At 44.6% G+C, this 25,791-nt stretch overlaps 3 protein-coding genes and 1 pseudogene across 7 annotated transcripts; 2 read left to right on the plus strand and 2 right to left on the minus strand.

Annotated features, from left to right (window-relative positions):
• Positions 1–1,039: 1,039 nt before the first annotated feature.
• LOC133924750 (thioredoxin-like 3-3) lies at positions 1,040–4,203 on the plus strand (annotated as a pseudogene).
• Positions 4,204–6,338: 2,135 nt separating this feature from the next.
• Positions 6,339–13,161, minus strand: LOC133924753 (putative alpha-L-fucosidase 1). The gene is given in 6 exon segments (XM_062370443.1): positions 6,339–7,331; positions 7,333–7,590; positions 7,592–7,654; positions 9,749–10,516; positions 11,750–11,983; positions 12,532–13,161. Coding segments are annotated over 6 exon segments (2,490 nt in total). The 5' UTR covers positions 13,074–13,161; the 3' UTR covers positions 6,339–6,706.
• Positions 13,162–14,902: 1,741 nt separating this feature from the next.
• LOC133924752 (uncharacterized) lies at positions 14,903–22,591 on the plus strand. Of its 4 annotated transcripts, none has more exons than XR_009910848.1 (12): positions 14,903–15,176; positions 15,341–15,401; positions 16,460–16,510; positions 16,586–16,633; positions 16,759–16,924; positions 17,041–17,279; positions 17,475–17,565; positions 17,645–17,773; positions 17,865–18,018; positions 18,315–18,409; positions 20,140–20,973; positions 22,181–22,591. XR_009910848.1 is itself a non-coding variant. In XM_062370442.1 (12 exons), exons 5-11 carry the CDS (start codon positions 16,895–16,897, stop codon positions 20,212–20,214), a joined length of 753 nt encoding a protein of 250 aa, XP_062226426.1. In that variant the 5' UTR covers positions 14,903–15,176; positions 15,341–15,401; positions 16,460–16,510; positions 16,586–16,633; positions 16,759–16,894; the 3' UTR covers positions 20,215–20,243; positions 20,897–21,016. The 4 variants fall into 4 exon arrangements, 2 of the variants coding, with proteins under 2 accessions (XP_062226426.1, XP_062226425.1); XR_009910849.1 differs by having other exon boundaries at positions 20,897–20,973; XM_062370442.1 differs by lacking the exon at positions 22,181–22,591 and having other exon boundaries at positions 20,200–20,243; positions 20,897–21,016.
• LOC133924751 (calcium-dependent protein kinase 12-like) lies at positions 20,885–23,683 on the minus strand. Of its 2 annotated transcripts, none has more exons than XM_062370439.1 (8): positions 22,751–23,683; positions 22,317–22,490; positions 22,103–22,243; positions 21,881–21,993; positions 21,634–21,801; positions 21,429–21,556; positions 21,098–21,197; positions 20,885–21,029 (listed from the first exon to the last, which is right to left on the minus strand). In XM_062370439.1, the coding sequence occupies exons 1-8, from the start codon at positions 23,448–23,450 to the stop codon at positions 20,970–20,972; spliced, it is 1,584 nt and encodes a 527-aa protein (XP_062226423.1). In that variant the 5' UTR covers positions 23,451–23,683; the 3' UTR covers positions 20,885–20,969. The 2 variants fall into 2 exon arrangements, with proteins under 2 accessions (XP_062226423.1, XP_062226422.1); XM_062370438.1 differs by having other exon boundaries at positions 22,103–22,255; positions 22,347–22,490; positions 22,751–23,681.
• Positions 23,684–25,791: the final 2,108 nt, after the last annotated feature.

Raw genomic sequence — 25,791 nt, forward strand, 5'->3', positions numbered from 1 at the left:
TAAAGCGCTTAAAAGGAAGAGCGAAATTAACATGCTACCAGTTTTTGTCGGTGGGTGCCTTCCAAAATGAGTGAAATCATATTTGTGGTACTGCTTATGTGGGCAAACATATGGGTCGTAGTTTCCAGACCACTAAAATATGCATCCATTTCAAAAAATTACAAAAAAATAGGCGTTTGTCACCTATCGAGTGGACATCTATACTTATTAACCGTATATTGGAATATTTATTTAAAAATTATAAAAACTGTGTGCCAATGCTCTCAAACCTTAAAAACACTATCTAAATAGTCATGAAAAATTATTAAAAAAAATATGATAGTGCATAATATACTACTATCTAGCTCTCCATAAATTTTTAGATAAAAATATGACCTGTAAGATGAGAAAAAGAGAGAGACAAATTTATCTTTTTTTCTTATTGTACAAGTAATTGTTTGAGTTAAAATTTTGTGAAGTGTTAGATGATATCATCCTCAATAACAATTTTTTTTATAATTTTTCATGACTATTTAGATAGTGTTTTGAAGGTTTGAGAGTATCGGAACACGATATTTTTATGATTTTTAAATAAATCGTCCAGCATAAGTCCTATGTTTTGCAATTTTTTAAAATAGGCACGTATTTTTTGCTATTTTTCAAAAATTATATATATATAAATATAATTCAATCCCCGTGCGGGGGACGGATCGGCTGCGCAGGCCTTGTACTGTGGCGAGCCCAAAACGCTGGGCCGCTAGAGAGGCATGCCGCACGGGCTAGCCGGTGGGATAGGAGCCGTTTGCGTCCGGCCCAGCCAACTGCCGTAGGCTACGTCCGTTGCTGCCGCGGTCGAGTCTAGCCGTGCACCTTGCGCCGGGTGCCGATCTCCCTCCTCCACACGCTTGTCTCTCGCGGTCTCGCCGCCCTTACTGTTCAGGTCAGTTCTTCTGCGCTTTTGCCTTGTTCCGATGAGGAAACTGCCTTCTCAATCTGAAGGTAGGTCCGTCGTTTTCTTTTAGTTATATTTCTTCATCTGCATCCTGCCTTGGATTGCAGGGTTTGGGAAGGATTAAGTACCAGGAGTGAGCGGGGGAGCATGGGGGAGGCAGGCAACGGGAAGGAGGCCAAGAAGACAGGCCTGGAAGGCACCGGCCTGCCGCCACAAGGCGACTCCCACGGGCCACGGTAACCTTCGCAGCGCTGGCTGCGACCAGCAAATGAGGCAGATGCTCGATTCCCTCAAATCATCCAAGTCGCGCGTAAGTTCAGCTGCTCCTCTGCACTAACCTCGTTTACACCGAACGAACAAAACGACCTCCATATCCTTTTGATTGTAACGTTTCGCCTCTAATCGACCAGGGAATAAGAATGGAAGAGGAAACAGCATGTGCCATGTTCTTAGGATACGGATGAACTATCATTCAGTACATGAGTAAATTTCGTAAAATTACATATATTTTGATAAAATTATTGTAAAATTATATATTTAAATAATAGTTTTATAAAACTACAGATTTAAAGTTAATGTTATCGTAAAACTACAGATACTTTGATAAAATTATCGTAAAACTACAAATACAGTGTTAATTTTATCATAAAACTACATATACTTTAGTAACATTATCGTAAAACTACAGATTTATATAACAATTTTATAAAATTACAGATTCAGCGTCGATTTTATCGTAATACTACAGATTCTCGAGGAATTGTTTCCCGCCACGTTACCTTGACGACCAGGCCCCGCTTGCAGTCTCACAATAGTTGCCAGCTCATGAAACGGACCATCCGGAAGTTCATGTGATTACAAACGGTTCCATTCGTTAGGTTAATAAGTCTGCGGTAGAATCTATAGTTTTACAATAAAATCAGCACTAAATTTGTAGTTTTGTGAAACTGTTTCTTAAATGTGTAATTTTACAATTTGCGATAATTTTATCAAAGTATATGTAGTTTCATGAGCTCCCGAATGGTCTGTTTCATCAGTTGTCAACTACTGTGAGACTGCAAGCGGAGCCCGATTGTCATGGTAACGGGACTAGAATAACTCCTTTAGAATCTGTAGTTTTATGAAATCGTTGCTTAAATCTATAGTTTTACGAAATTATTGCTTAAATCTGTAGTTTTGCGATAATTTTGCCAAAGATCTGTAGTTTTGGGATTAAATTGGCATTAAATTTGGAGTTTTGTGAATTATTAGTTAAATATGTAGTTTTATGATAATTTTATCAAAATATTTGTAGTTTTACGAAATTTACTCTTAGTACATAGATATTTCTGTTCAATAGTTTATTTTGATTAAATCTTTGGTATGTACTTTTGTAGGCTGTGATAAACTATGGTGCATCATTGTATGTAACTACTCTTCCTTGTGTTTTTAGCTTCATTATTCAAGATATGGATATGTATACATTGTAGTTGTAGTACTACTAAGAATAGGTGTCAATCTTTGGACTGCTTGATGACTTGAATACGATTAGGCATTCCCAGCATTATTTTTGGTTCAAATTTGATTGTGTGATAAACAGTACAATAGTCAATGTCCATGTGATTTGATTTGTAGGATACCTCATCATGGTTCTTAAGGCGAGGCGAGGCGTCCCACCCCTTCCAGCTGCCTAGGCACTTAAGGCACACTTCGAGGCGATGTCATACACACATCTTAACCTATAATTGCTCCAAATTTTAGTAGCAGTGTAGCATATATACTTACCTTGGTACTGTCAATGATCTGACCTCTCTTCTCTTCACATCTGTTGTGACTTATCTTCTCTTGTCTCATGCAACAAGCTACACAAAAAATTGGGCTCAACAGTTAGTACTTATAAAAAAAAGCCACACAACAATATTGAATAACATGTAAGTGAAAAATCTGAGAATTAATATGTAAACAAAGCAAAACATAGCAAAACAGAGGTACTTCTACTTCATATGTAAACAGAGGCACAGAACTACTAACCTCCTCTCTCTCGTCCGATCACCACCGAGAAGAGCAAAAACAGGAGGAGATCCCGATTCCCAACGCCAAGCAGAGAAGGCCGAAGAAGAGAAGCACCGGGAGGAGGTCCAGCCGCCGCTGAGAAGAGCAGCACCGGGAGGAGGTTTGGCAGCCGTCGAGAAGAGCCGCCAAGCTGCCCAAGGAGATCCCGCTGTAGCCTCCTACTGGTGTTGTCCGCCGCCTCTTTCCCTCTCTCTGTTTCTATTTCCCTCCCTCTATTTCCCTCTCTTTTCCCCGCGCGGCGCGTGCGCGTCCCTCTTTTTCCCGTGCAGGACTTTTTTCCCGCTCGCCTGCCCGCACGGCTTGCTGAACGGCATCTGCCTCAAGCCTCTAGGCACCATTGCGGCGCCACAAACCTCAAGGCGGACGCCATACGCTCAGATAGCAAGGCCATGTTGACGCTCAGAGCGTTAGCTCGCCTCAACACCTAGGCGACGTCTTAGAAAGCATGTACCTCATATCTCACTGGTTTGTGGTCAATCTTCGAGCATTGTAGTTCTTTGATTCTGTAGTCATTTCAGGATGTATGTGCACCTTCGATGTTTATAACTGTGATGGATATCAGCTAAATTTGTCTAATACTTTGTTTTGGTGCTAAATTTCTGTGATGTTGTATGACATCTACCAAATTTTGAATGGAAATTTTGTTTCATTATTTGGTTATCTATAATGTGTCAATACAAACTTTCCTATTCTACCGTTCTGTTTGTACTCGAAATCGAGGGTACCATTTGCCTTGTCCCCTTGATTTTGTATGTTTAACCAAACTCATTCCTGGCGTCTTTGCAAGTGCCGTGTTCGCAGTCAGATCCTTCCATCCTTCTGCAAGTTCAGCAATGAATTCAAGAACCTGAGTTTCATCTATGCCGATATTGATGAATGTCCAGAAACAACACAAAACATACGCTACACCCCAACCTTCCATTTTTACCGAGATGGAGAAAGGGTTGATGAGATGCTTGGTACAGGAGAAGAGGGACTGCATGATCGGCTATGGTTGCATTCGTGATGGATTGAGCGGCCATTGTTTTCATGGACAATATATGCTGATGAACATTCTTGCTAATTTCTTGTCGGGAATACAAACTGTTGCCAAACTCGATCATTTGGAGAGCTTAGTCTGTATTAGTTCATGCCTTATTTACTATATGAATCATGTACGATTGCTGTACCTGTCTAGCTCTCATGTTCATGTCAAAACATAACAAACAATAGTCAGAAAGTGAGCTTGAAGCAAGAATATTTCAATGTGTTGATTTAGGGTATGCTTGGTTGTCTGCACGAGATCTTACTCGTATGGATCATATATGTATGTTAAGGGGAAGCAAACTAAGTGAAGTTATATTTATTGAGAAGAAAAAGTGGTTGGTTGATTGTATATGTCTGGACAAATTGAGCTGAATTTTGTTTGGTTGATTAAATGTGGTCAGCCAAACACGTTAGGTTAGTGTCGGTGAATCAGGAACCGGGGGTCCCCGAATCCCGAGGCCAGGCCAGCAATCCGCCACATGGCGCTATTCCGCGGGGTCTCCTCCGCAAGGTAAAGAAGATTAAGTTCCGGGAGAGGGCGCTCGGGGCCACAGTCAGTGGTCCCCGAGTACCCAAGTTCCCCGATGATCTACGAAGTCTGAGTGCCGGGAAAAAAGTGCTCGGGGAGGTATACGGTGACCCCCGAGCACCCAAGTCCCCCGACGACCAGGAAAGCTAAGTACCGGGAGACGTGTGCCCGGGGCCACGAGCGGTGGCCCCCTGTGCACCCAAGTATCCCGAGGACCCACTGAAGGAAGTTCCGGGAGAGAGTGCTCGGGGCTGCGTGCAGCGACCCCCGAGCACTCGGTCCCTCGAGGATCCGTACAAGCGTGCCCGGGAGAGAGTGCTCGGGGAGGTGAACAGTAGCCCCCGAGCACTCGGTTCCCCGAGGACCGAGGAAGGGTATTCTCGGGAGAGAGTGCTCGGGGAGGTGAACAGTGACCCCCGAGCACTTGGTTCCCCGACGACCCAGGAAGCCCCCTGACAGTGGTCCCCACAGGGGCCCACTGATGAGGTATCAGCCAGTCAAAGGCCCGAGGCAGCATTTAAGAGCGCGTGTGGCCTGTCACCTCCAACTGCCCCCGCCACGCTTGGTGTCAGTTCTTGCCACATTCTGGCAGAAGGGCGTGGGGACATTAAATGCACGGGTCCCATCCCGTGCCATCCGGCACGTCTCGGGATAACGTCGTGAGGGCTGAGGCGTTCCGTCTGCCGCGCTGCTGTGGCAGGAGAATAAGATAGGACGGGCACGCCGGGCCGCTCTGCGGCTGCCAGGTGGGCCTTCTCCATGGCGCCCGTTGCCAGTGCATTTATGGTGACGGATGACCCAGCGCGGGGCGTATTTTCCACCCCCGGTCACTTCGCACAGAGGCTATGATGACGCCCTTTTCATTTATGATGCCTTGGAACTCGTGCCCTCCCCTTCGGGGCACGCTACTGCCGGCGGGTATTTAAAGCAGCCGGCAGCACGGACAAAGACAAGCTTTGAAATCTCTGAACAAGCTCTGAGGCGCAAAAACAATCTCTGAACAAGCTCGACGAGTTAGACAATCTCTCGGAAGTGGGAAAATTCCAAAGGAATTAAGTAGAGAAGATAAGAGAAGCCCAAGAGCACCCAAAACCAGCAGATACACATAGACTGAAGAACAAGGAGCCCCAGGCTCTAGGATAGACAAACATTCTTATAACCAGCAACATCCCTGAGGGACATTCTCAGGGTATTTATAGTATCCATACAGGAGTAGGGTGTTACGTCTCCGTGCGGCCCGAACCTATCTAAACCCCAGTGCATTTACTTCGTTCCGCACTAGATCATTCCGCCCCGCTAGTCATCGCATTTATACCCATTTATTTCTCCGACAAACATATTCAGGATCATCCCCCGACCGAATCTCTAAAAAGAGAACCCTCAGGATCCCTGCGACAGGAGTTAACCCTCCGACAGATAGGATCCTTCCATATAAGCAACAATCAGCCCCTTATGATTGGTGGAGATGCCCAGTAAGCTGTTAATCAAACTGGATTGATTAACATATTATTGTTCGCATATTTACTAGGGTGCTGCTGCTTAAATTGATTAACATATTATTTTTATCATTTCAGAATGCACTTACACTCGTAGTCACGTTCTTTTAGTGCTCCGGAGACAATTTTGACTTCATTGAGTAGTGAATACAAAGTTACTCATATTTCTCATCGCCTGTCCATACTAGGAAAAGACGGCAACTCATTGATTTGCCTGCTTCTCATTTGAGCATAAAAAAACGTAAGAAAAACACAACTCAAAAAATTAAAAAAAGAACAACGGTTTTTTGTTCAATTATCTAAAGCCATGTTATTAATCTAAACACTTCTCCCAATTCGAGATTTTGAAGAACATCCACATACAAGGTTCAAGGTTCTTCAAGAATAAGCAGTTATGCTAAAAACAAATAAAGTATGCACGATCATATTTCAGATGACATATTTACAGCAGCCTCTCTGGAAAAAAAGGCATTACAAGAATCTGGGAGATCTCACTCAATCTAATTTGATGTTATTGCATCTTAAAAAAATCGCCAAGTATGACATCCACATCCAAGTAAACACCTTCATTGCATGTAGATATACGATCGACAGAGCGAAGACATCAGGTCTATCAATTATATGCAATCAGCCCCTCAGAAAACAGCAGTCAGCGATCATGATGCAGCACAACTAGGCTTTAGAGACTCCCTCCTTCAGCTTTGATTTCGAGGGGCCAGGTTTAGTTCGACTTCTGTTACGCTGTGCCTTAATGGATGCAATCACAGAATCAGCCCCAGGACCAAGACCTTTCCTGCCAACTAATTTCACACCCAGTTTTTCACAGAGGTAATGCAGCATCTTTTCATCACCTCCTCTAACCTCTCTTAGCTCCATAGCCTGATGTCGTGATAGCAATGTGTAAACATAAAGTTGTTGCTGCTGGTTGAAATGTGACTGGAGCTGCTGAAACAACAATTTGTTTGAGTGGTGCTGTTCTGTTTTTTAACCTTCAATTGCACTTTTCTTTCGAGGGCCACCAAGTTCCACCTTTAGAATAGCTGGAGATTTTGGATCAGAAGCTTTCCCTCCAAAAATAACAGAGAAGCTTCCAAACTCCAAGTATGGTTGCCTAAACAGGTCCAGTAATATAGCAGCACAAGCCTGTGTGTTTGTCGACAGACTTCTGTCCACTTTAGTCTTTGCTGCTCGGGCGTTGGCATGGAGTGTCATGTTAGCAGCCTCCCGCAAACCAATTCCCAGTGGGTTCCCTATCGACCCGGTAAGCACGCTGCCCCCGAGGTCAGCAGCGGCCGCGCCCACCGCCTTCCATCTTCTTTGTGTACACGCGGCCGCCACACCGCTTGCGGCCCTCCAAGACGATCACTTTAAACCCGAACGCCACCAGCTGCCGCGCCGCGGCGAGCCCGACAAGGCCAGCGCCGACGACGATGACAGTGGTGGGCCTCGTGGGCTCCTTGGGGATGCGCTCCTTGATGGCTGGGGTGACGCCGAAGTTGACGTAGACGTAGCCGTGGGAGACGAGGAAGGAGTAGGCGGCGGTGAGGAGGTGGTCAGTGGGGAGGGATGAGCGGCGCGAAGGGCTCCTTGGCGAGCTAGGAGTTGAAGGTCTCGCGCCACCGGGTGAGGAGGTGGTTGCGGATGAGGATGTGGTTCACCTGCTCGATGCCGCCCACGTCGGAGACCACGCCGGCCTCAATCTCCTCTTCGGTGAGGGAGTCAGCCGGGAAGCCCGCGGTGAGAGCGGTGACAGCCTCCGCGGTCGGCTCCCGGTTGATTACTATGATGTCGGCGGCGGCGGAGGCGGGGGGAGGCGGCTGTGCGATGGCAGCGGGGGCGGCCGGGGCCCCGGAGAGAACCTTGCGACGTAATCCGGTGCGCTTGCGCTTGTTGGGGAAGGCTGGGTTGGGGAGGACAAGGGTTGGGGTCGGGGTCGGCGTGGGGTTAGGATCTGAGGGAAGGGAGGAGACGAGAGGGAGGGGCGCGTAGGGAGGCGCCTGGTCGGACATGGTTGCCGGCGGCGTGCTGCGGCGGCGGCCGGCAAGTGCGCCTGTTCGATGAATGGGGGGGGGGGGGTCACAGCTTGTTTTTCCGCCTTCATGTGAAGGATACGGAAAGGTATTAGTTACGCCTTCGGAGGCGTCTGTTGTAGGGATGGCAATGGGTCTAGACCCGTCAGGTTGTACCACTCCGTACCTGTACCCGTGTGTAAAAATTACGCCCACTACAATACCTATACCCGCACACGGGTACAATATTTACACGTACCCGTATCCGTGCGGGTAACGGGTACCCAACGGGTTACCCACACCCGGAAACTCACCCTCAACGATCGGAAGGGGCGATAGAGGGTGAGGCGGCGGTGGCGGCAGGGAAGGGTGACGGAGGAGGAGGCAACGACGGTGGAAGCCACTGGGAGGGGCAGCGGAAGAGAAGGAGGCGGTGGCAGTCGGGGAGGGTGATGGAGGAGGCGACGTCGGCGGCTGTCTGGAGGGGCAACGAAAGAGGTGGTGACCGAAAGGGGCAGCAGAGGGGGCAGCGGCGGCAGCTGTCGGGGGAGTCAACGGAAGAGAAGGAGGTGGCAGAAGAGGCAGCGACGGGGTTGGTCGATGGAGGAGGCGGTGGCCGAGAGGGGTGGCAGAGGGGGCTACGGTCGAGGAGGGGGATGGAGGAGGCGGCGAAGAGGGGCGACGACGGCGGTGCTCGGGAGGGGCGAAGACGGTTGGGAGGGGCGACGGCTGGGAGGGGTGGACAACGGGTGAGAGGGGCTTAGAGGCGGCTGGGAGGGGTGGCCGGGAGGGTAATCTGGACTAATCGGGTTAGTTAGGTCTAGGTGGGGCAGATTTGCTGGTGGCCTAGGAGATTGAGGGCCCATGGGTACACGGATACGGGTAGTAGGAAAACGGATTTGTACCCGCTCCACCTGACAGGTGACGATTTTTTTTATTAATAGACCCACGGGTATGAGAAGTGGTCCATACCCGGTCCCTAATGAAGTAATTACCCGTCGGGTTTCAGGGCCAATTGCCATCTCTAGTCTGTTGCAACATCCGCCGCATCTCCGGCTGCTGAGTAGACCAGGAGAGAAAGTGTAAAGCAAAAGAAAACGTCTTCCATGTGCCAACACGGTGAAGGCTTAGCCACATTCACTGGGAGTGCGTCGAGCCAGTGTGAGTGGGCTCTGAGGGCAGTGTAAGGTGTGTGTGTGTGGGGCCGTGAGGGTACAAGCTCAGTCTTCAGACATCACAATTCACAACCTGTATCTTGGCTTCTCAGACGGCTTAAAAGGAGGTTCATTGTTGTGATTACTGTCACTCTCCATACATGTGCTTACAACTTTACAAAGGAGAGAAAACGTATACTCACTTCATCTAGAGTAAAGTCCCTGGCTTTTCATGCTAACATCATTCAGCAGCAACTGTTACAGAAGAAGTTTCTGATGACATCTTTCAATTATTTTAGAAGAACAACTGGTCTGTGGAAAACCAGATCCGTGTATGCTCGCAGAAGAAACTGGAGTTCTTGTTGCAGGTTGCTTTGGCAAGCAAAAATGGAGATATATACACATTGCTCATTGTTGAATGACCCTTCTTCAGTCCGATGAACATAGAATCACAAGAATCAAATCAACATCCAAGTGATTCTGGCATGTCGAATTGGCCAGGGTAGACCACAAGTAGTACTTTACATGACAGCAGTACAGTCAGCAACTAAATTGCGGCAGTACTCTTGTTGCCAGCAGCATGGTCCGTCCTTAACATTATAACTTCACTACTATTTGTGCGGGGTGGTTTGCCGTAATTCTCTAAGTTATATCTGGTCGAGAAGGGATCCATGAAGACACCGAAGAATGAGATCAGTGGATCTGCGCGTGCATTGTCGACAGATAGCTTCAGGTATCGAGATTCAATGACTGGAAATTGTAGCAGCCTCTTATACCCAATTGTCGTGCCTTCAATAATTGTTTGCCACAGTTCATCTATGAGGATATCCACATGAAACTTGATGACACGCTGTCCCATCTGGATAGGCTCCTGCAGCTGGAGCACGTTGAAGGAAATAGATCGCCCAAGGTCGAAGAACATCTCCCAGCACGTTTCCCCTTCCTGTGGAACCCAGTAGGAGTATATGCCATCTTTAAGCACATTGGAGGGTGCAAACAGCAGATTGTCGAGCCCACCGCGCACACTGCTTGCTGTGACAGTGGCATTGGCAGCAAAGTTCTGAGAGAAAATTGTACGCCGAATCTCAGTGAATTCCTGAAGGACTTGCATGTCTTCATCAGAAATGAGGCCAGATGAATTGGGAGGAACATTCAAAATGAGGAGACAGTTTCTACCAACTGATTTATAGTATATGTCAAGCAGAGTTGTTGCAGTTTTTGGTTTCTCTGAGGCGTGCCAGAACCAACCTGGCCTGATGGAAACATCACATTCTGCAGGAACCCAGTCTTGCCCAAAAGGATCCCCACTGCGTGAGTATCTGTCAATACAGTTGGCATTTTTAGTCAGACTACTGAACACTGAAAAGCAGGATGTTTGTCGATAATAAACAATCTTCACTTTCATCAAACATCACTCGGATCAGAATACTGCAGTTTTTTTAGTTGTCATATGAGATGTCAATGACATCGATTCTAAAAACATGCACATTAACTACAGGTTATATCACACGGAACATTTTTCATGCCCAATGTTGTTAGACAGAAGTATACTAATGAAGCAGCACCGGCTGAACTGCTTTGCACAAGGGGTTTTGAGTAGAGTTTCAACATGAGTCGCACTGGTGTTTCAATATGAGTACCGAAATTCCATGACTAAACAAGTTACTACTCTTACAGATCATTTCATTCTCTGATGCAGTGCAACATTTATACCCCATATCACCCAGTCTACTGTTTGGATTGCAAACTTTTTATTATTATTATAAGACCATACTAGAAATTTAACTTGTACAGACATTGCAGTAGACACTTTCTGGCACACATCCATCTCTAAATAATGCTGAGTGCGCACTAACCAAATAACAATGGCCTGATTTCGTGGATCATCATCCTTACCTTCAAAGAGAAGAAAACTACAATGTTTATTCACACAGAATATTATGATTATATACTTTTGCAAGGACAATTCCTAAAACAAGTTATCATTGCAATCGTAGGATATAGAATTGTAGTACCATTGCAAGGACAATTCCTAAAACAGGTTAGAGGTTTAGTAGTTTAACTGTGGAGTGGGTTCAAAGCAACAAGTTATCACCCAAAATGCAGTATTGTAGTTTAACTGTGGAGTGGGTTCAAAGCAACAAGTGAATAGCTTTCTCACTCCAAATAAATATTCATAGTCATAACTGAAATATTCACTGTGTCAAACTAAACAGCTAGGGTCTTTCAAACACATAAAGATTGTCTCCTAGGCTCCTAGCGAACGAAAATACCATACAGGCCCTAATTATCCTTTTTAAAACAAATTCACAAATATGTCATTCAATCTTAAATCCACTGATGAGAAAAGCTATATTGAAATTCCAAGTACAGCTTTTAGCTAGGGATCTCATCTATGCTAGAATATCCACAGAGGAAAATTGCATAACTTGTGTGATGCTAAGCTGAGAAGCAATAACAAATTTGGAATATGTTTTGAACATGTACTATTTCTTACAATAATTTAACCAGTGTTTGCACCTTTTCTAGATCAGTAAGACTAAGTTACTTACTCGGCTATGGTGTGCCCAATTGTCACGAAGCTCTTGTTGAAGGGAGACCAGCAAGTATAACCCGCAACCCCAGCCTCGTCTCCCACCCATCTAGTGTCCGGTCCAGCATCTGAGAAGATAACAACCCTTTGTTGTAGCTGATGTATAAGTGCAAACCAGGCATCAAACATGTAATCCATCTTCTTGTCCTCGCCCTTTGCACCATCGAGCCAAACTTCCTCAACGTCTCCATACCTGCATATGTAAAAGCAGAATCTTTAGATTATCCTAAATGCAGGACTATATAGACGAGTCTGCACTATGTTGAGTGGAGTATAGAATGCCACCGAAATACTATGGAATCTGGAGTTACGGCAACACTGACTCTATATATCTACCAGAATTCCAAGTAATGCATGCAGTAAAGCACAGAAGGATTAAGTATGACATCATCGTGGTAAAGTGCAGCGACTTTAGCCAAGGAAACGCCACAAAATTAAGTGTTTTCTTTGCATCCGGCATCACTATTAAGCATTGATGAATCCCAAATCGAAAAAACCACCAAGGAAATAACTATTCAACAACCATTTCAAATTCTGCAACCTAACAAGCAGAATGCTAAATTTTTAGTTTCCATTCCCACAACCACATGTCCCTAGAACTCTATTTTTTTTTTCCACAGCCACATCAAGATCGAAGCTTTGGACGACCTGCATCCTAAATTCAGCACTTCACCTGAAAAATCCCCAAATGACAAATAGAACAGCAATCATCCTGCAATTCGAACGCAATAATTAACACACCTGGTGAGCAGTTCAGTCATCTGGCCCATGTAATGCTCATTGTACGCGATGGTGTCCCCGTATACCGGCTCGTGCCGGTCCCACGGCGAGAGGTACAGACCCAGCCCGATCCCCTCCACGCGCGCGGCGGCGGCGAGCTCCCCGACGACGTCCCCCACCCCGCCCCGCCACGGCGAGGCGGCAACCGAGTACTCCGTCAGCGCCGATGGCCAGAGGCAGAAGCCGTCGTGGTGCTTGGCCGTGAGCACGACGCGGCCGAACCCGCCCGCCGCCGCGACGCGCGCCCACTGCCCGGCGTCGAGCGCGGACGGCGCGAACACGGAGGGGTCGGCGCGGCCGGTGCCCCACTCGGAGTCCGTGAAGGTGTTGGGCCCGAAGTGGAGGAACAGGGCCATCTCGGAGAGCTGCCACCGGAGCTGCGCGTAGGAGGGGACGGGCAGGACCGGGAGAGGCGGCGGCGTCGCGGGCGCGGAGGCGGCGGCGCCATGGGGGGCGCGGAGGAGTAGTAGTAGGTGGGCGAGCAGGACAGGAAGTGCTGCCATTTTCGTGGGGAAGGGGAGCGCAGTGTGGCTTAGCTTCAGAGTTGACCTTCTCTGCCATGGTCGATCGCGTGCGGAGAGTCTTGTTTGCTAGACCCCGCCCGTTTGGCAAATAATGTTTTGAGTTTATGACACTAGGGCAAAAAAAACCCTGAAAAACGATGACATGGCAATAAACCAAAACAACCACTGCATAAAATCTGACGAATTTTGATAAAGTTTGCACTGGTGGAGCTTGAGAGGAAAAGTTGAGTTGGCAAATATAGGATACACACATAAATAGATAGTCAATTTAGTGTTCTTGTTAATAATAATGTGATGAAAATTAAGGTTTTCTATAGAAATTTTCTACCAAAAGGGAGGGTTATGGGCTCCTTCTGTCTCAATGAAACTCCGTCCTTTAAAGTGTAGTAGTAAACAAAAGAGTTCAAAACTGCAAGCCATTTTTACCTGAGTAAACCTAACTTTTTCCTTATCGGATTGGAGAAATGCTCGAGCTCAACACGAACTAGAAATAATCATAACATGTCTCTACTAAGTTATAGGTCTTTGAGCCGGCTAAAGAGTATGTCTGGTTGGTAACATTGTGGTGAAGAAAAACTTTGCTGCAACTTAGCATTCTAAGGACATCTCATCAAACATCTATGTACGACACGTGAAATCTAAGCTGAATAAAACTATGGCATGACAAACACAACAACTCTTTATGTATCTTCAAGGCGTTCTAGAGGATATGGAGTGAGAAGACGTGCACCATGTTTAGAAATGATGGATGTAATATGCCTCTAACATGTATGTTTTGGTGTGCCTGTGACAACCAATTCTGTCAGACCCCCAGTAATCTTATGAGTGATAAAACATGATAGCAGTAGGATGCTTTTTAAGTTGCTTTAATTTAGAATAATGTCATTATGCTGAATGTGACAAGGATCGGAATTCTTGAGCAATTCCTTTTACCTGCCAAATCAAATTATCTGAATGTGAACTCAGTTTTTGACATTTTGTTTAATCAACTTTACTTCTCAATGTACATACTTTGTTTAATTGAAATAAATGTTATCTTGAGTTTTCGACATATGTGACTGAGTTGGGTGTGTATGTTTGATGGATATATAGATGTATTTTCTCAAGGTGACGAGTTTAACACATACATAGCAGTAACCAAGGGACATTACAATATATTTTAGAAAATTACAATATATTGATTGTCAATTATTTATATTTCCAATAATACTAGTTATATGTACATACACCTTATATATTAGTTTTTGTTCCTAGATATTAACAACAATCACTAAAACAATTTATAAAAACAATACATTCACTTCAAACACTCGAGGCATTATAAATATTGTACACTTCATTCAGCTTAAAAACAATTAGCCAGTCCAGACACAACTCTTAGATAAACAACTTTTAAAAAAGCAACTTCTCAATATCAACGTCCAAAACTAGCTTTTGGAAAAGGCTCAACCCAAACAAACACGTCCAAGTTATACGACTCTGTTTGTCAGAACTAAAATTTATGAGCTTTTGTTAAAAACTACTTATGTCTTTTGACTGTTGGTTTTTATGAGAATTTTTTAAGTTCTTAGTACATCAAGAACCAGAAAAGATATTTTTAACTAGCTTATCAGCTTTTAGTTTATTGCATTAGAAACTAATTTTTAGCTTGCTAAAAGCTAATAATAAATCAAAATGCTTGTTTCAGCTTTTAGCTACAGTTTGCTTGCTTATTGACTTAGCTGTTCAGATTTGAGCTCTTTGGGAGGACAATAGTGTAAAATGTCAGAGAAGGTGAGGTGAGCCGGCTGAAACTGAAAGGCATACAGACGAATAACCTCGCGGGGACAACCAGGCCACTCGTCTTCCCGCTCTCCTCGACTCCGGAAGCTTCCCGCGGAAGGAATGTGCGGGTGCACGGCCCTCGTCGCCGGAGGCCGGTTGCCTCCGCCCGCCCTCCCCCGCAGGCTACGCCGCCGCCAAGGGAGCTCCGTCCGGGCAGAGGCATCCCCGGGAGGCGAGTCCCAGCGGAAGAAGGTCGCCGTCGCCGGCGCCGGCTCCGGCTGGGCCGGCCTCGCAGCCGCGCACCACCTCGTCAAACAGGTCCGCCTCTGCGTCCCCGATTCGTGTGCTCGTCTTGTAGAGCGCGCGCACTCGTGTGAACTGCAGTAGTTCGTGGATATCCCGCACCATGCGGGTGCGAAGTGCGAACACAGAAGTATGATAATTTTGTTCGCTGCTGCAAATTTGCAAATTGTTCTGCTCAGGGGTACGATATCACGCTTCTCGCGGCGGAGAGCGGGCCAACCGAGGAGGTTGGTCTCAGAGGTATTTCAACTTCCAAATTCCAATCTACGATATCAGTACATGTATTTCAAGTTCGTGCCAGTGTTGTTTCAGCAATTTGTTCGTCATGGAATTGCACCTAGGATTCTGATATCCGTACCGTAACATCTTCTCTTTAGTTGATGATCTGGGGATCTCGCCTTTCACAGGCTGGAATAATTGAATAAAGCAGCGTACTATTCTCCACAGGGCCTTTCAGTAATTTCTCTACTAATTTTTATTTGCTCAGTGAAAACCGTCAGCTTGAGCGTCGTAATTTTTTTTCATGTACATGGGTTCGACTAACTTTCCGGGTTATTTATAGTCAAATATGGGCTGTTGTTACGCTGCTTATTGTTTTCTTGGATGGCACAGCGTTTTTTCCCTTTCAGTAACTTCATGATAAGACTTAAAAAACAATAAACTAGAAACAAGTTATCTTCTTCTGAACTTATCGTGGGTCGTGCTAAACAAGATTGTCAACAACTCAACACCATTTTTCAATTTGATTATAGTGAGATTCAAGAAAGGTTTCATGATTCTGGTAATTGAGATTCAGGAGCTATTTCTCGTTGATATTTTACTTGCAATGGATGGTTGCAGGGAAATTCTCTGAAATTTCTTTCAAATTATAGCAAGTATCATGTGATTTTACACTAAACTCTAGTCTGGATTTAAATGATCTATATGCGGATGTCCATACTGAATCCTGATTTAGGGCCTGTTTAGCGCAACTTTAACTCTGAGATCTATGCTGGATCTAGAGTTTGCATGATAAAATAAAGTGGTTCAAATTTTTATTTTTAGTCCAAAATAAAAAATAGATAGCTCAACTAAATACCCTCAATCCACCCACAGCGAAATCTTGAATTTGGAGCTGTGCCAAATAGGGCCAATTGTATTGTTTTGATCACCATGTAGGTTGAATCTTCCATTTTTCACAACCAGACCTTTCGAGTCTTTGCATATCCAAAAGTACATTTTCATTACTTAAATATTTTTGCATACCTGTCTATCCGATTCTGAATTAGTCATTATATCCTGAACTTTCTTTGTTGCAGTTCCCTAATCTTCCTGTCATAGGTTGACATCAATTCCTGTCATAGCTGCAGGTAAGGGTGTCTAACTGTTCAGCTTCTGTTATAATCAGCTCACTTCCTAACCACTTATATGTTGTTTTGGTCCAGTCATTGACTTTGACAACACAGACACTGCTTGGAGGAAATATGACGCTAGTAAGGAAGGCTCGTTGTCTATTGTCTTACGTTTTTTAATCTGCTAGATAGTTCAGAGTAGAGCACTTGTAACTGTTCCTCACTAGTTGTCATTCTCAAATTATTGCTGGCATCTTCCTCTGCAGTGACCTCAAGAGAACTTTTCAAGATGTACGGTTGCTCTCAAAGGCTCTACAAGGAAGTAAGGAAGTCTTTGAACCAGCTATTTAGGCTGCTCTGTTTGCTCTGGGTGGGCAATGTAGTGCAGCTGCAACACCGGGGATGCTGTACTATTATATGCTGTCTCATCAGGTTCTATATATTTTTTAATGATCATTTGATCCAAACAATACTATGGTAAATAAGCTTTATCATCTTATTGTGTCTTCATAGGTTTAATTCCTATAAATGAATTCCCTATTTTGCAGGAAAACTCTGATTTTTTGCTGTGCCGCAGTGAACTACAAAAAAAGATTTTCTCTCATTGGCTGAAATCGTTGGAGCTGAAAGGCTTAAAATTTGTTGCAAACAAAATTCCAACAAGTTTGACCATAGATAAGGACAGTGGATGCATCTCTGCAATTGTCTGCAGTGAGGATATATACGAGGCAGATGCATTTGTTTCAGCCATGGGACTCTCTCCTCTACAGTCCATCGTTACGAGCCGGTAATAGTATAATACTGTATCTGGTCACTGCATGAGTCCTGGGTCAGTTTTGCCTTAGCTTACTACATTTTCAGTAACTTTAGAAGCCGAGATTGCTAAAAAAATATATACTAGTAGTACTTAAGGGAGCCATAGGTTTCAAAACTTGAAATCTGTAATTAATTGATGTGCTTCTGACAAGTGAATTTCATCTAGTCCATTCCTACGGTCTGATCGAGAATTCACCAATCTTCTTCATCTGTCCACAATCGACGTGATCTCTATAAAATTATGGTTTGATAAAAAGGTAAGCACAATATGTACTTCATCTGCTAAGGCAATAGTTCATTGTGCCCACAATATAATTTTATGAAATTTAATTACAGATCACAATACCAAAAGTTGCCAACGTATGCTCTGGCTTTGATGATTCATCTAGCTGGACGTTCTTTGACCTTACCTCAATATATGATGATTATTACGAAGAACCAATACCAGTTGTGGAGGCTGAATTTGTATGTTCAAGACCACTTATATCAATTCGAAAATCTATAGCATTTTCTGCCAGGATGTATCTTACTCCTGCAAATATCTTTTTTTTGGCAGTATAATGCTAGCCATTTGTTACCTCTAAATGATGAATGCATCGCCTCTGAAGCTTCATTGCATCTTATGAAATGCGTACAAGATTTTGAGGGTGCTACTGTGACCAAACAATTGGTCAGAAGATCTCCTAGATCTGTAATCAACTTTCTTCCTGGTGAACATGATGATCTTATCGTTACGTAAATGCTTAAAGGAAAACTATTCTTGAAATAGCTTTCTGTTTGTGGGAATAACCAAGTTATCACTAACCGTCATATATGATTGTGCATAGTGTCCAAGCTTATTGAACATTTGTTGTAAATTCATGCAGTGATAAGGATCTACAATCATGATAATAAAATCCTACATTTGATCCCTTTTGTAGTATATGTGTATCGGAAGTGCTGGTTTAGAAATGTTTTGTTTCAGATTATACCCTGAGGAATCCTACGGGAAATGCATTTCTCGCAGGTTCCTACAAGTACACACTGCGAGGATCAACTTCCTTTCCAAATTTGTTTGCTGCTGGTGATTGGATAGTCAATCGACATGGATCCTTTTCAAAGGTCAGGCGTAATTTTTCACATAATGATTCACTGACAAAAGCACTTGTATTTATGGGTTGATATTATTTTTGTCATTTGCTTTATAATTTTTTTAAGAGAAAGTATTTCTTCTACTGTTGTGTGCATTTTCCTACCTGCCTTTGGTCTGAGATCATGTGTAGTACCGAGAACGGAGACTAGAGGGGGTGAATAGATGTCTTACAAATTTTCAAGATAATATGACTCCACGGATGAAATATGAACCATATGCTCTATTCAAAACAATTCTATGTGTTTTTGAGTACAAAAATTTGAAACTAATAGAGAGAGACTAGAGACAAAAAAATAGTCACCAAAAGAAGCAACTCTTCAAGTTAATGATCTAGAGACAAGGGGATTCAAGACACTTTTAAGTACATAAGTATATGAACGTTTATGTCTCTAGCAACAAGAAAAATAATTTTCTAAGGTTGAAAAATCACAGTTCAAAGGCAAAAACTAAAATCAATAAGAAAATCACAACCGAAAAAAGAAAACTTGCAAATTTGCAAGGAACCTAATAGAGAGAGACTAGAAGGAGGAGAATTCAAGCATATGCAAAAACATAAAATTCATTACCCAAAGAGATCAGCCCTATTTTAAACAGATTATAAGAATTTTTCTCTCAAAAACTCTCACCTATTACATAGTCTAAACACTCATCTTCTTCTCCTCTAAAATCCTAATACTAGCTCTTAAATGGGTGGCACAAGGGGCTCAAGTGGCTGGTTTAAAATCTCTTATAGCCCTACCTCTCTATTTATATGCCTAGAAAACTTGATCTTTAAGTTTCTTAGCTTGTTACCAAAATACACCTCTCTTGTAATACACACATACCTACCACTGAGAGTATTTTGGTCCATTTCTTACTCAATCCATCGACAGGCCACGACGCATTCACGACTTAGTTTCGCCTCGACGTAAGCTTCGCGATGGTACCATATACTCCTCTAGTCCTCCTACGGTTTTAAGATCCAATCGTGGAACCCTCTGCACGCTTCTCAAAACGTGACTCGCCACTTACTTACACCTTATGCAAGCGTTCTGATGTTGACATGTGTACTCCGTTTTGCGACCTAACCGTCGACAAGTCTCTCCCGCTCCCGATCTCTCGAGCCGCCTTGTCACTTGCACCGGTATCCATTTCGTTTGACTTTGTCAACACGCGGTCTTCATCCTCCGTTTCATACTTTGCTTGACTTCCATGTGTACAGCTAGGATCACCCTTGACTCCACCCGACTTCCTTAATCGTCCGACATCAAAGACCCGCTTAGCCCCAATCACTCGTTGTCAACTGACAAGTTGCATCCGTCACCTGCGCAACATGAGACAAGCAAACATATTTTTCCAACTCTAATTCCAATTAATCCATAATCAAAATACTCAAACCAAGTTCAATCAATCCAAAACTTGACAAACCAAATTGACAACCTTGTCAATCACTCATCACATATAAACTAAGATATATTTCAACTTGATTTCTCATCATATGCCTTCATTTTATTTATTTATTTTGAAAAACTGAATACATAGCCTTAAGTCTTAGAAAACTCAATACAAATCTGTTTAAAAAAAGAAAAAATTGTGGGCTGAGGGCAACAATATTTTTTTTACATATACAATAGCAATGGTTGCTTTGTAATTTACATGGGAAAAAGGGATCACTATCTGCTCAACAGTGCAACTTATATGGATTCGATGGTATGGATAGGCATATGTGTGTGCTGTCAATAAAGATAGCTACTTGTCCGATGGCTTTCAGCTGCTTCAGGTGAACAAAACCTAACAGCTGCTTCAGGTGAACAACACGTTTAGGTGAATAACAGACTTAACAGTAATTGTTACTCATTTTGCTGGCCATGCAATAGCAATTCCCAGTACATGTGTTCCATGCATATGCATGGTATTATGGTTTACCATGAACTATGTATTTTTGTTTAAGCATATTTTTCCCTTTTTCGTAGCCTCAGTTTTGGAACATACTTTTTTTTTAAGGGCTGGAACATACTTATTTAAAAGAAAGCTTCAATAGCTGCACTTTGTTTGTGAAAGTGACTTGGACAGGATTAGCTCCAGTTTATGGTAGGTTATGTCTTTTGCATATGTATTATGCCCCATGTTTAAGTCTGATCATTTTCTCATATGTTGCATATTTGGTTATCAACAAATGTACATACTAGTCTCCAGAACGTGCGAATAGCACAGTGGTAAGACCTCTAGGTGTGAGGCTACCAATCAGGGCTCGAATCTTGGTTCTAGCAAAAAATGCCCCTCGTTGTGTGTTCCCTGTGGTTGCGGCGCGGTCGCTCAGCAATAGCGTGCGGGTTATAGCCAGCTTTCGGGACCTTTTCTTGACCTTAAATGCAATACATTCGAGATGTCTCTCCCCTTGGGTCGAGTTTTTTTTTTTTACATACTAGTCTCGGACCATAATTGCCAAAGTAACTTGTTCCGAGTTAAACTTGCAGTGTTGCTTATACTAGCAGTATTTGCTGAAACATATATACACAACCTCATCCACCAAGAGATCAGAGAGCTGCCTCAGGTATAGCTTCCTTTCCTCATCATTTCCACAAATTCTTCATAGTTGATTCTCCCATCCTGTGAATTCAGTGGGGAATGATTAAACCTATGCAGATGGTACTAGTTAGTGGGAAGAATATGTTTACCTTATCTTTATCAACTTCATCCAGTACTTCTTTAATGCTTGCTTCATCACCCATTCCATACTCTGCCATGGCTTGTTCCAGTTCGTCTCTTGTTATGTACCTACAGTTATTATTTATGTTTTCTCTTTTTCATAAATGAGTTTGTACCAAGCAAAATAATAATAATGTAGCGATAACATGTATTGAGCATTGTTAATTTTTATACTATGAACAACATGATTGGCATGTAGTTTGATTTTACAAGTTCCAGCATTATTCAATTGTATAGCTCTTCATCAAGGTGATGCATGGAGGATAATTTACTTTCTTAGTTCAACAGAATTGTTTTTACCCGCTATTATCCTTGTCAAAGTGTTGAAATGCACAGAGCAAATCCTCCTCCTTTTCCAGTTTATGTTTATTCATCATGGCAGTAAGGAACTCTGCATAATCAATGCTTCCACTCTTGTCTACATCAACCTGCACCAGAGTACGATTAATGGAGTATTCCGTACACTAAACTTATAGTGAAAGTGAAACGAAACAGGCAATCTTACTGCTTCCATAAGCTTCTGAACCTCTGCTTCACTAATTTTCGCTCCTAGTTTTGTCAATCCTTCCTTCAGTTCCTCAACTGTAATCGTGCCACTCTTGTCGGTATCCATGTTATTGAACATCTGCTTCAATCCCTTGATTTCCTCCGGTGATAGGTTCTCCGCGATTACCTTATGATGAAAGGAAACAATCTGTCAACTTAATTTGACTAAGGCGAAGTTGTAGCTATTCTTGTTAAGGAGGATTCACCTTTAGTGCTAGTTGCTTTAGCTTGTTCATTGCCTTGAATTGCTTCATTCTTGACAGGACTGCACTATCGATAGGTCTGTCAGGTGCACCACCTTCCTTGAGCCATGGATGTTCTACACATGGAGACATTCACTTAATTGAGATGAAATATAGACCATACAAATGCAGATGAAATTTAAATTCACAACTGCGGATATATGAAAAGCCAGTTGAGAGCACTACCTAAAGCCTGTACTGCAGTAATACGATTCCGGGGGTCTCTATTCAACATTTTTCTGATGAGATCCTTTGCACTTTCAGATATGGAGGGCCACGGGGTGCTACTTAAATCAAGTTGACCAACCAGTATAGCATCAAATATGCCTTTCTCTGTTTCTGCTCAGATATGCAAATTCAGACATTTAGTCTATGGATATCATACTGGAGATAATGTGGCATGTTATGATGAAGATGTGAGGATATTTACCTGCCCAGAAAGGCGGTGACCCGCATAGAAGAATATACAAAATCACTCCAGCGCTCCAGACATCAATTTCTTTCCCATAATTCCGATGTAGTACCTCTGGCGCCACATAGTATGGGGTTCCCACAATCTCCTTGTAAACTTTACCTGCATTTGTTGGGGGGTAATAGCCTTGCATTACTTGTACGGAGCAATTGTTTATTATTGTCTATAATGATCAGCAAAGGCGTATGGCGTATGAACAACCATTCCCTGATCTCTTGCAACACACTCTGCCTCGGTTTGTTCTTTGATATTGCACTTTTCTACTACAGCTTTTGAGCCCAGCTTACTGAAACCTTGATCGGTACCATGCGGTGGGTCATGAAGAGAAAATTGTTCATGTGTGTATGCGCGATCAAGCTAACCTTCTTCGATGAAGACGGAGAGGCCGAAGTCGATGGCCTTGAGTGGCGCGTCCTCGGCGGCGCTGGCGAGCAGGAAGTTCTCCGGCTTGAGGTCCCGGTGCATGACCCCCATGAAGTGGCAGACGTGCACGACGGTAAGGATGTCTCGGCACACGGCCGCGGCCTGGCGCTCCGAGTAGCTTCCCTTGGCCGTGATGCGGTCGAAGAGCTCCCCGCCGGAGCAGAACTCCATGACGAGGTGCACGCTCTCGACGTCCTCGAAAGCGCCCTTGAACTCCGCGACGTTGGGCTGCCCGCTGAGGTGCTGAAGGATGGTGATCTCCCGGCGTATATCCTCCACGTCGGCAAGGCGCACCAGCTTGCGCTTGGACACGGACTTGCACGCGTACTTGAGCCCCGTCGCGCGCTCCTTGCACAGGTACGTCGTCCCGAACTGCCCTTTCCCCAGCTCCCGCTCCAGGTCGAACAGCGACAGCACGTCCACCATGGGCCGCTGCAACACCGGGCCCACCTCGCCGGCGGGCGCCCGCCGGGACAGCGACCCCCTCCCACTCCCCGAGGGTAAGGCCTGCGGCTTCGTCCGGAAGGACGGCCTGCGCTCGGGGGGCGGCTGGTAGCCGTACGACGGCGCCGGCCGCTGCCTCGGCTCCGTGGTGATGGGCATCTCGACCTCGTCACTCTTGGTGAAGCAGTTGCCCATTGCTTTCTGTTTTGCCTTGTCTGCTCCTGTATTTCTTTCTGTGTTCGTTTGGACGACGACGTCGAGCCGTCGAGGTGGTGTGGTGGGAGATCGACGAGATGGTTTGAGAGAGCAGACGGGGTTTTCAAGTGCTCCTTTTGGGAGCGAAAGGTCGACGAGGATAGGAAGGCTGCAAAGCGATGCTGAACTGCCGATTCTCCTGCGCCTGCCTACCTTTCGCTCTTTACTTTTGGTCCGGCGTTTGAGCTTTATGCCCTGTTTGGTCGTCTCAAGATGGAAAGGAAGATTCAGAGAATGCCTTGGAATCACGCTATCTTATTTGCATGCTCAGCGCGGCGGATTTTTATTCGGTGTCGGTGATAAGCAGCGGCGCACGGTCAAATTATTCCGCGCCATTTTCGGCCGTATGCTAGCTCTCAAGTCCAGTGTCGCCTTATGCTTTGTTGTACACTAGGCCCAGGATCAGGCCCGGCTTGGTGATATTTCAGCCTGTTGTCCGGAATCCTCTGGCCTGGCATTTCAGCCTGGCCCGCGAAATGCTTAGCGTGGAGGAGCCTGCACTTCTCCAACGCTGGCTTCAGCAAACGGGCAAACCGCTCCGCGTCCATCTTCTGCTCGCGAAAGGGACCACTTGCACGGTCTGTTAACGGTGAAATCAGCACCCATCAGGTACAACGGGTTTGGATACGTTTCGTAGTTTCTGAACATGTTTATCCATAGGTCTATGATCCCGCACCAATCCACCACGTAGCAGCTCACTGCAGCACCAACCCACCTCATTTTCTCATTCATTCGGTTTAATCCAAAACCCTAACCCCGTCTACACGACTGCACTCTGCAGACTCTCGTGACCTCATGAGGTCGTGACTCGATGACCCGTCGCCTCTCGCGTCGCCCAGCAGCAGTGCCCAGCCACCTACCCATCGCCCACGTCGCTAGCCGCTAGCACCCAGTCGATCACCGCCCACGTTGTCATCCCCCAGTTGGCCAGCCGCCAACCCCCTCGCTCGGCGCCCTGGCCACCGCACGGCTGCACCGCTCCCCTCCCGGCCTCCCAACCTCCGTCGCTCTGAACGACTACTCCATGGCGACACTCTCCGACACCACATACGACAACAACCGGTGATGTTCCTTTGATTCCTTCTTCCTTGTTGCGCCTAGTCCTCTACTGACTCACGTCCGACGGACCCATACCCGAAGGGACGCCACTAGCATTGATCGGGCTTCACTGGATTCGAAGGACAAGGACGTCGGTAAAGAAGACCCGGTGGCTGCTCCTTCATCCCTTCGGTTGGCACCTCCTCCAATTAAAGACACCACTGTCGTAGTCACCCTTGATCCAGAGCCGATTGCTTCTCCGATTCTTTCGCCGCTGTCGCCACCCATCCAAGCTCTGACTGCCGCTGTTCATGAGCCTAAGTGACTCCTCATCAAGTATACCGCAGGCCTCCCAAATCTTCCAATTCGGACGTTTCCGTTGGCCGCAACAACCTGCTTCTGCAGCCTCCGGGGTGATGACATAAACTTTGAACGATATAGTATTGGTAACAGTTGATGGCATAGAAAGTGATGTTTTGGTATATATATGGGTTCCACTTCCATAGTGTTTATGAACCATATGTACTGAAGTCAAAAAATATTTCTAGTTGTTTTTAACACTTCTATATCCTTCATCGATAAAGTAGGTAGCAGGTTATATTTCTTGTGTTGTATCATCAAATTTCCCTACTGTGCTAGATGTTTGGCATTCACTGTGTTTATGATTTTATGTTGTATGCTATTATTTTGGTGAAGCTATCTAGATACCTTTGTAGCTTGTATTCACCTATATACCTCCTCTGTTTTTTAGTCTAGGTTTTAAGTCTTTTAGAATTGCATCATTTGCATCCATGGCACCTGTTCTGAACTGAAAATGTCACTTTTCCAAGGCAGCAACCTCATTTACTGTTGCAGTTGGTTCATACCTGGGTGAATAGCAAACAGATAATGGTAAAATGTCATAGCTGGCAAACTAGTGAAGGAAGCAACTTCCTTTGATTCTGACATGGTTCAATAGCTTGCCTATGCCAGGAAGGTTAAGGATAACTGGATAAGAGATCATTTTTTAGATTCTGATTTCATAATTAAGTGTCATTATTGTTTTTTTTTTTGGTTTCACTAGGAACCTGTCACCCATCAACCTTTTTTTAGTTTGGATCAGGTCTATCTAAGGTCTATCATGTGCTGTGACATTAGTTTCCTATCTGAATAAAGGCAACAAATATGCGTAATTATTAAACTGTAAAAGATTGCAGCATTTGAGTTGACTTACAATGGAGTGCTATTACCTGGCGTGTCTGGA

The sequence above is a fragment of the Phragmites australis genome, chromosome 7, assembly GCF_958298935.1.
Source record: "Phragmites australis chromosome 7, lpPhrAust1.1, whole genome shotgun sequence".
Lineage (NCBI taxonomy): Eukaryota > Viridiplantae > Streptophyta > Magnoliopsida > Poales > Poaceae > Phragmites > Phragmites australis.

Excerpts from the sequence above, each read along its gene's own strand:
- LOC133924751 (XM_062370439.1), bottom strand. The coding sequence starts at position 23,450 with ATGGGCAACTGCTTCACCAAGAGTGACGAGGTCGAGATGCCCATCACC. Across the intron at positions 22,491-22,750 it reads CTCCGTCTTCATCGAAGAAG|GTAAAGTTTACAAGGAGATT; the intron begins GTTAGCTTGATC and ends CAACAAATGCAG. Across the intron at positions 21,557-21,633 it reads TTCAGAAGCTTATGGAAGCA|GTTGATGTAGACAAGAGTGG; the intron begins GTAAGATTGCCT and ends ACTCTGGTGCAG.
- LOC133924752 (XM_062370441.1), top strand. The coding sequence starts at position 16,895 with ATGCTGTACTATTATATGCTGTCTCATCAG. Across the intron at positions 17,280-17,474 it reads CAGTCCATCGTTACGAGCCG|TCCATTCCTACGGTCTGATC; the intron begins GTAATAGTATAA and ends AATTTCATCTAG. Across the intron at positions 17,774-17,864 it reads CAGTTGTGGAGGCTGAATTT|TATAATGCTAGCCATTTGTT; the intron begins GTATGTTCAAGA and ends TTTTTTTGGCAG.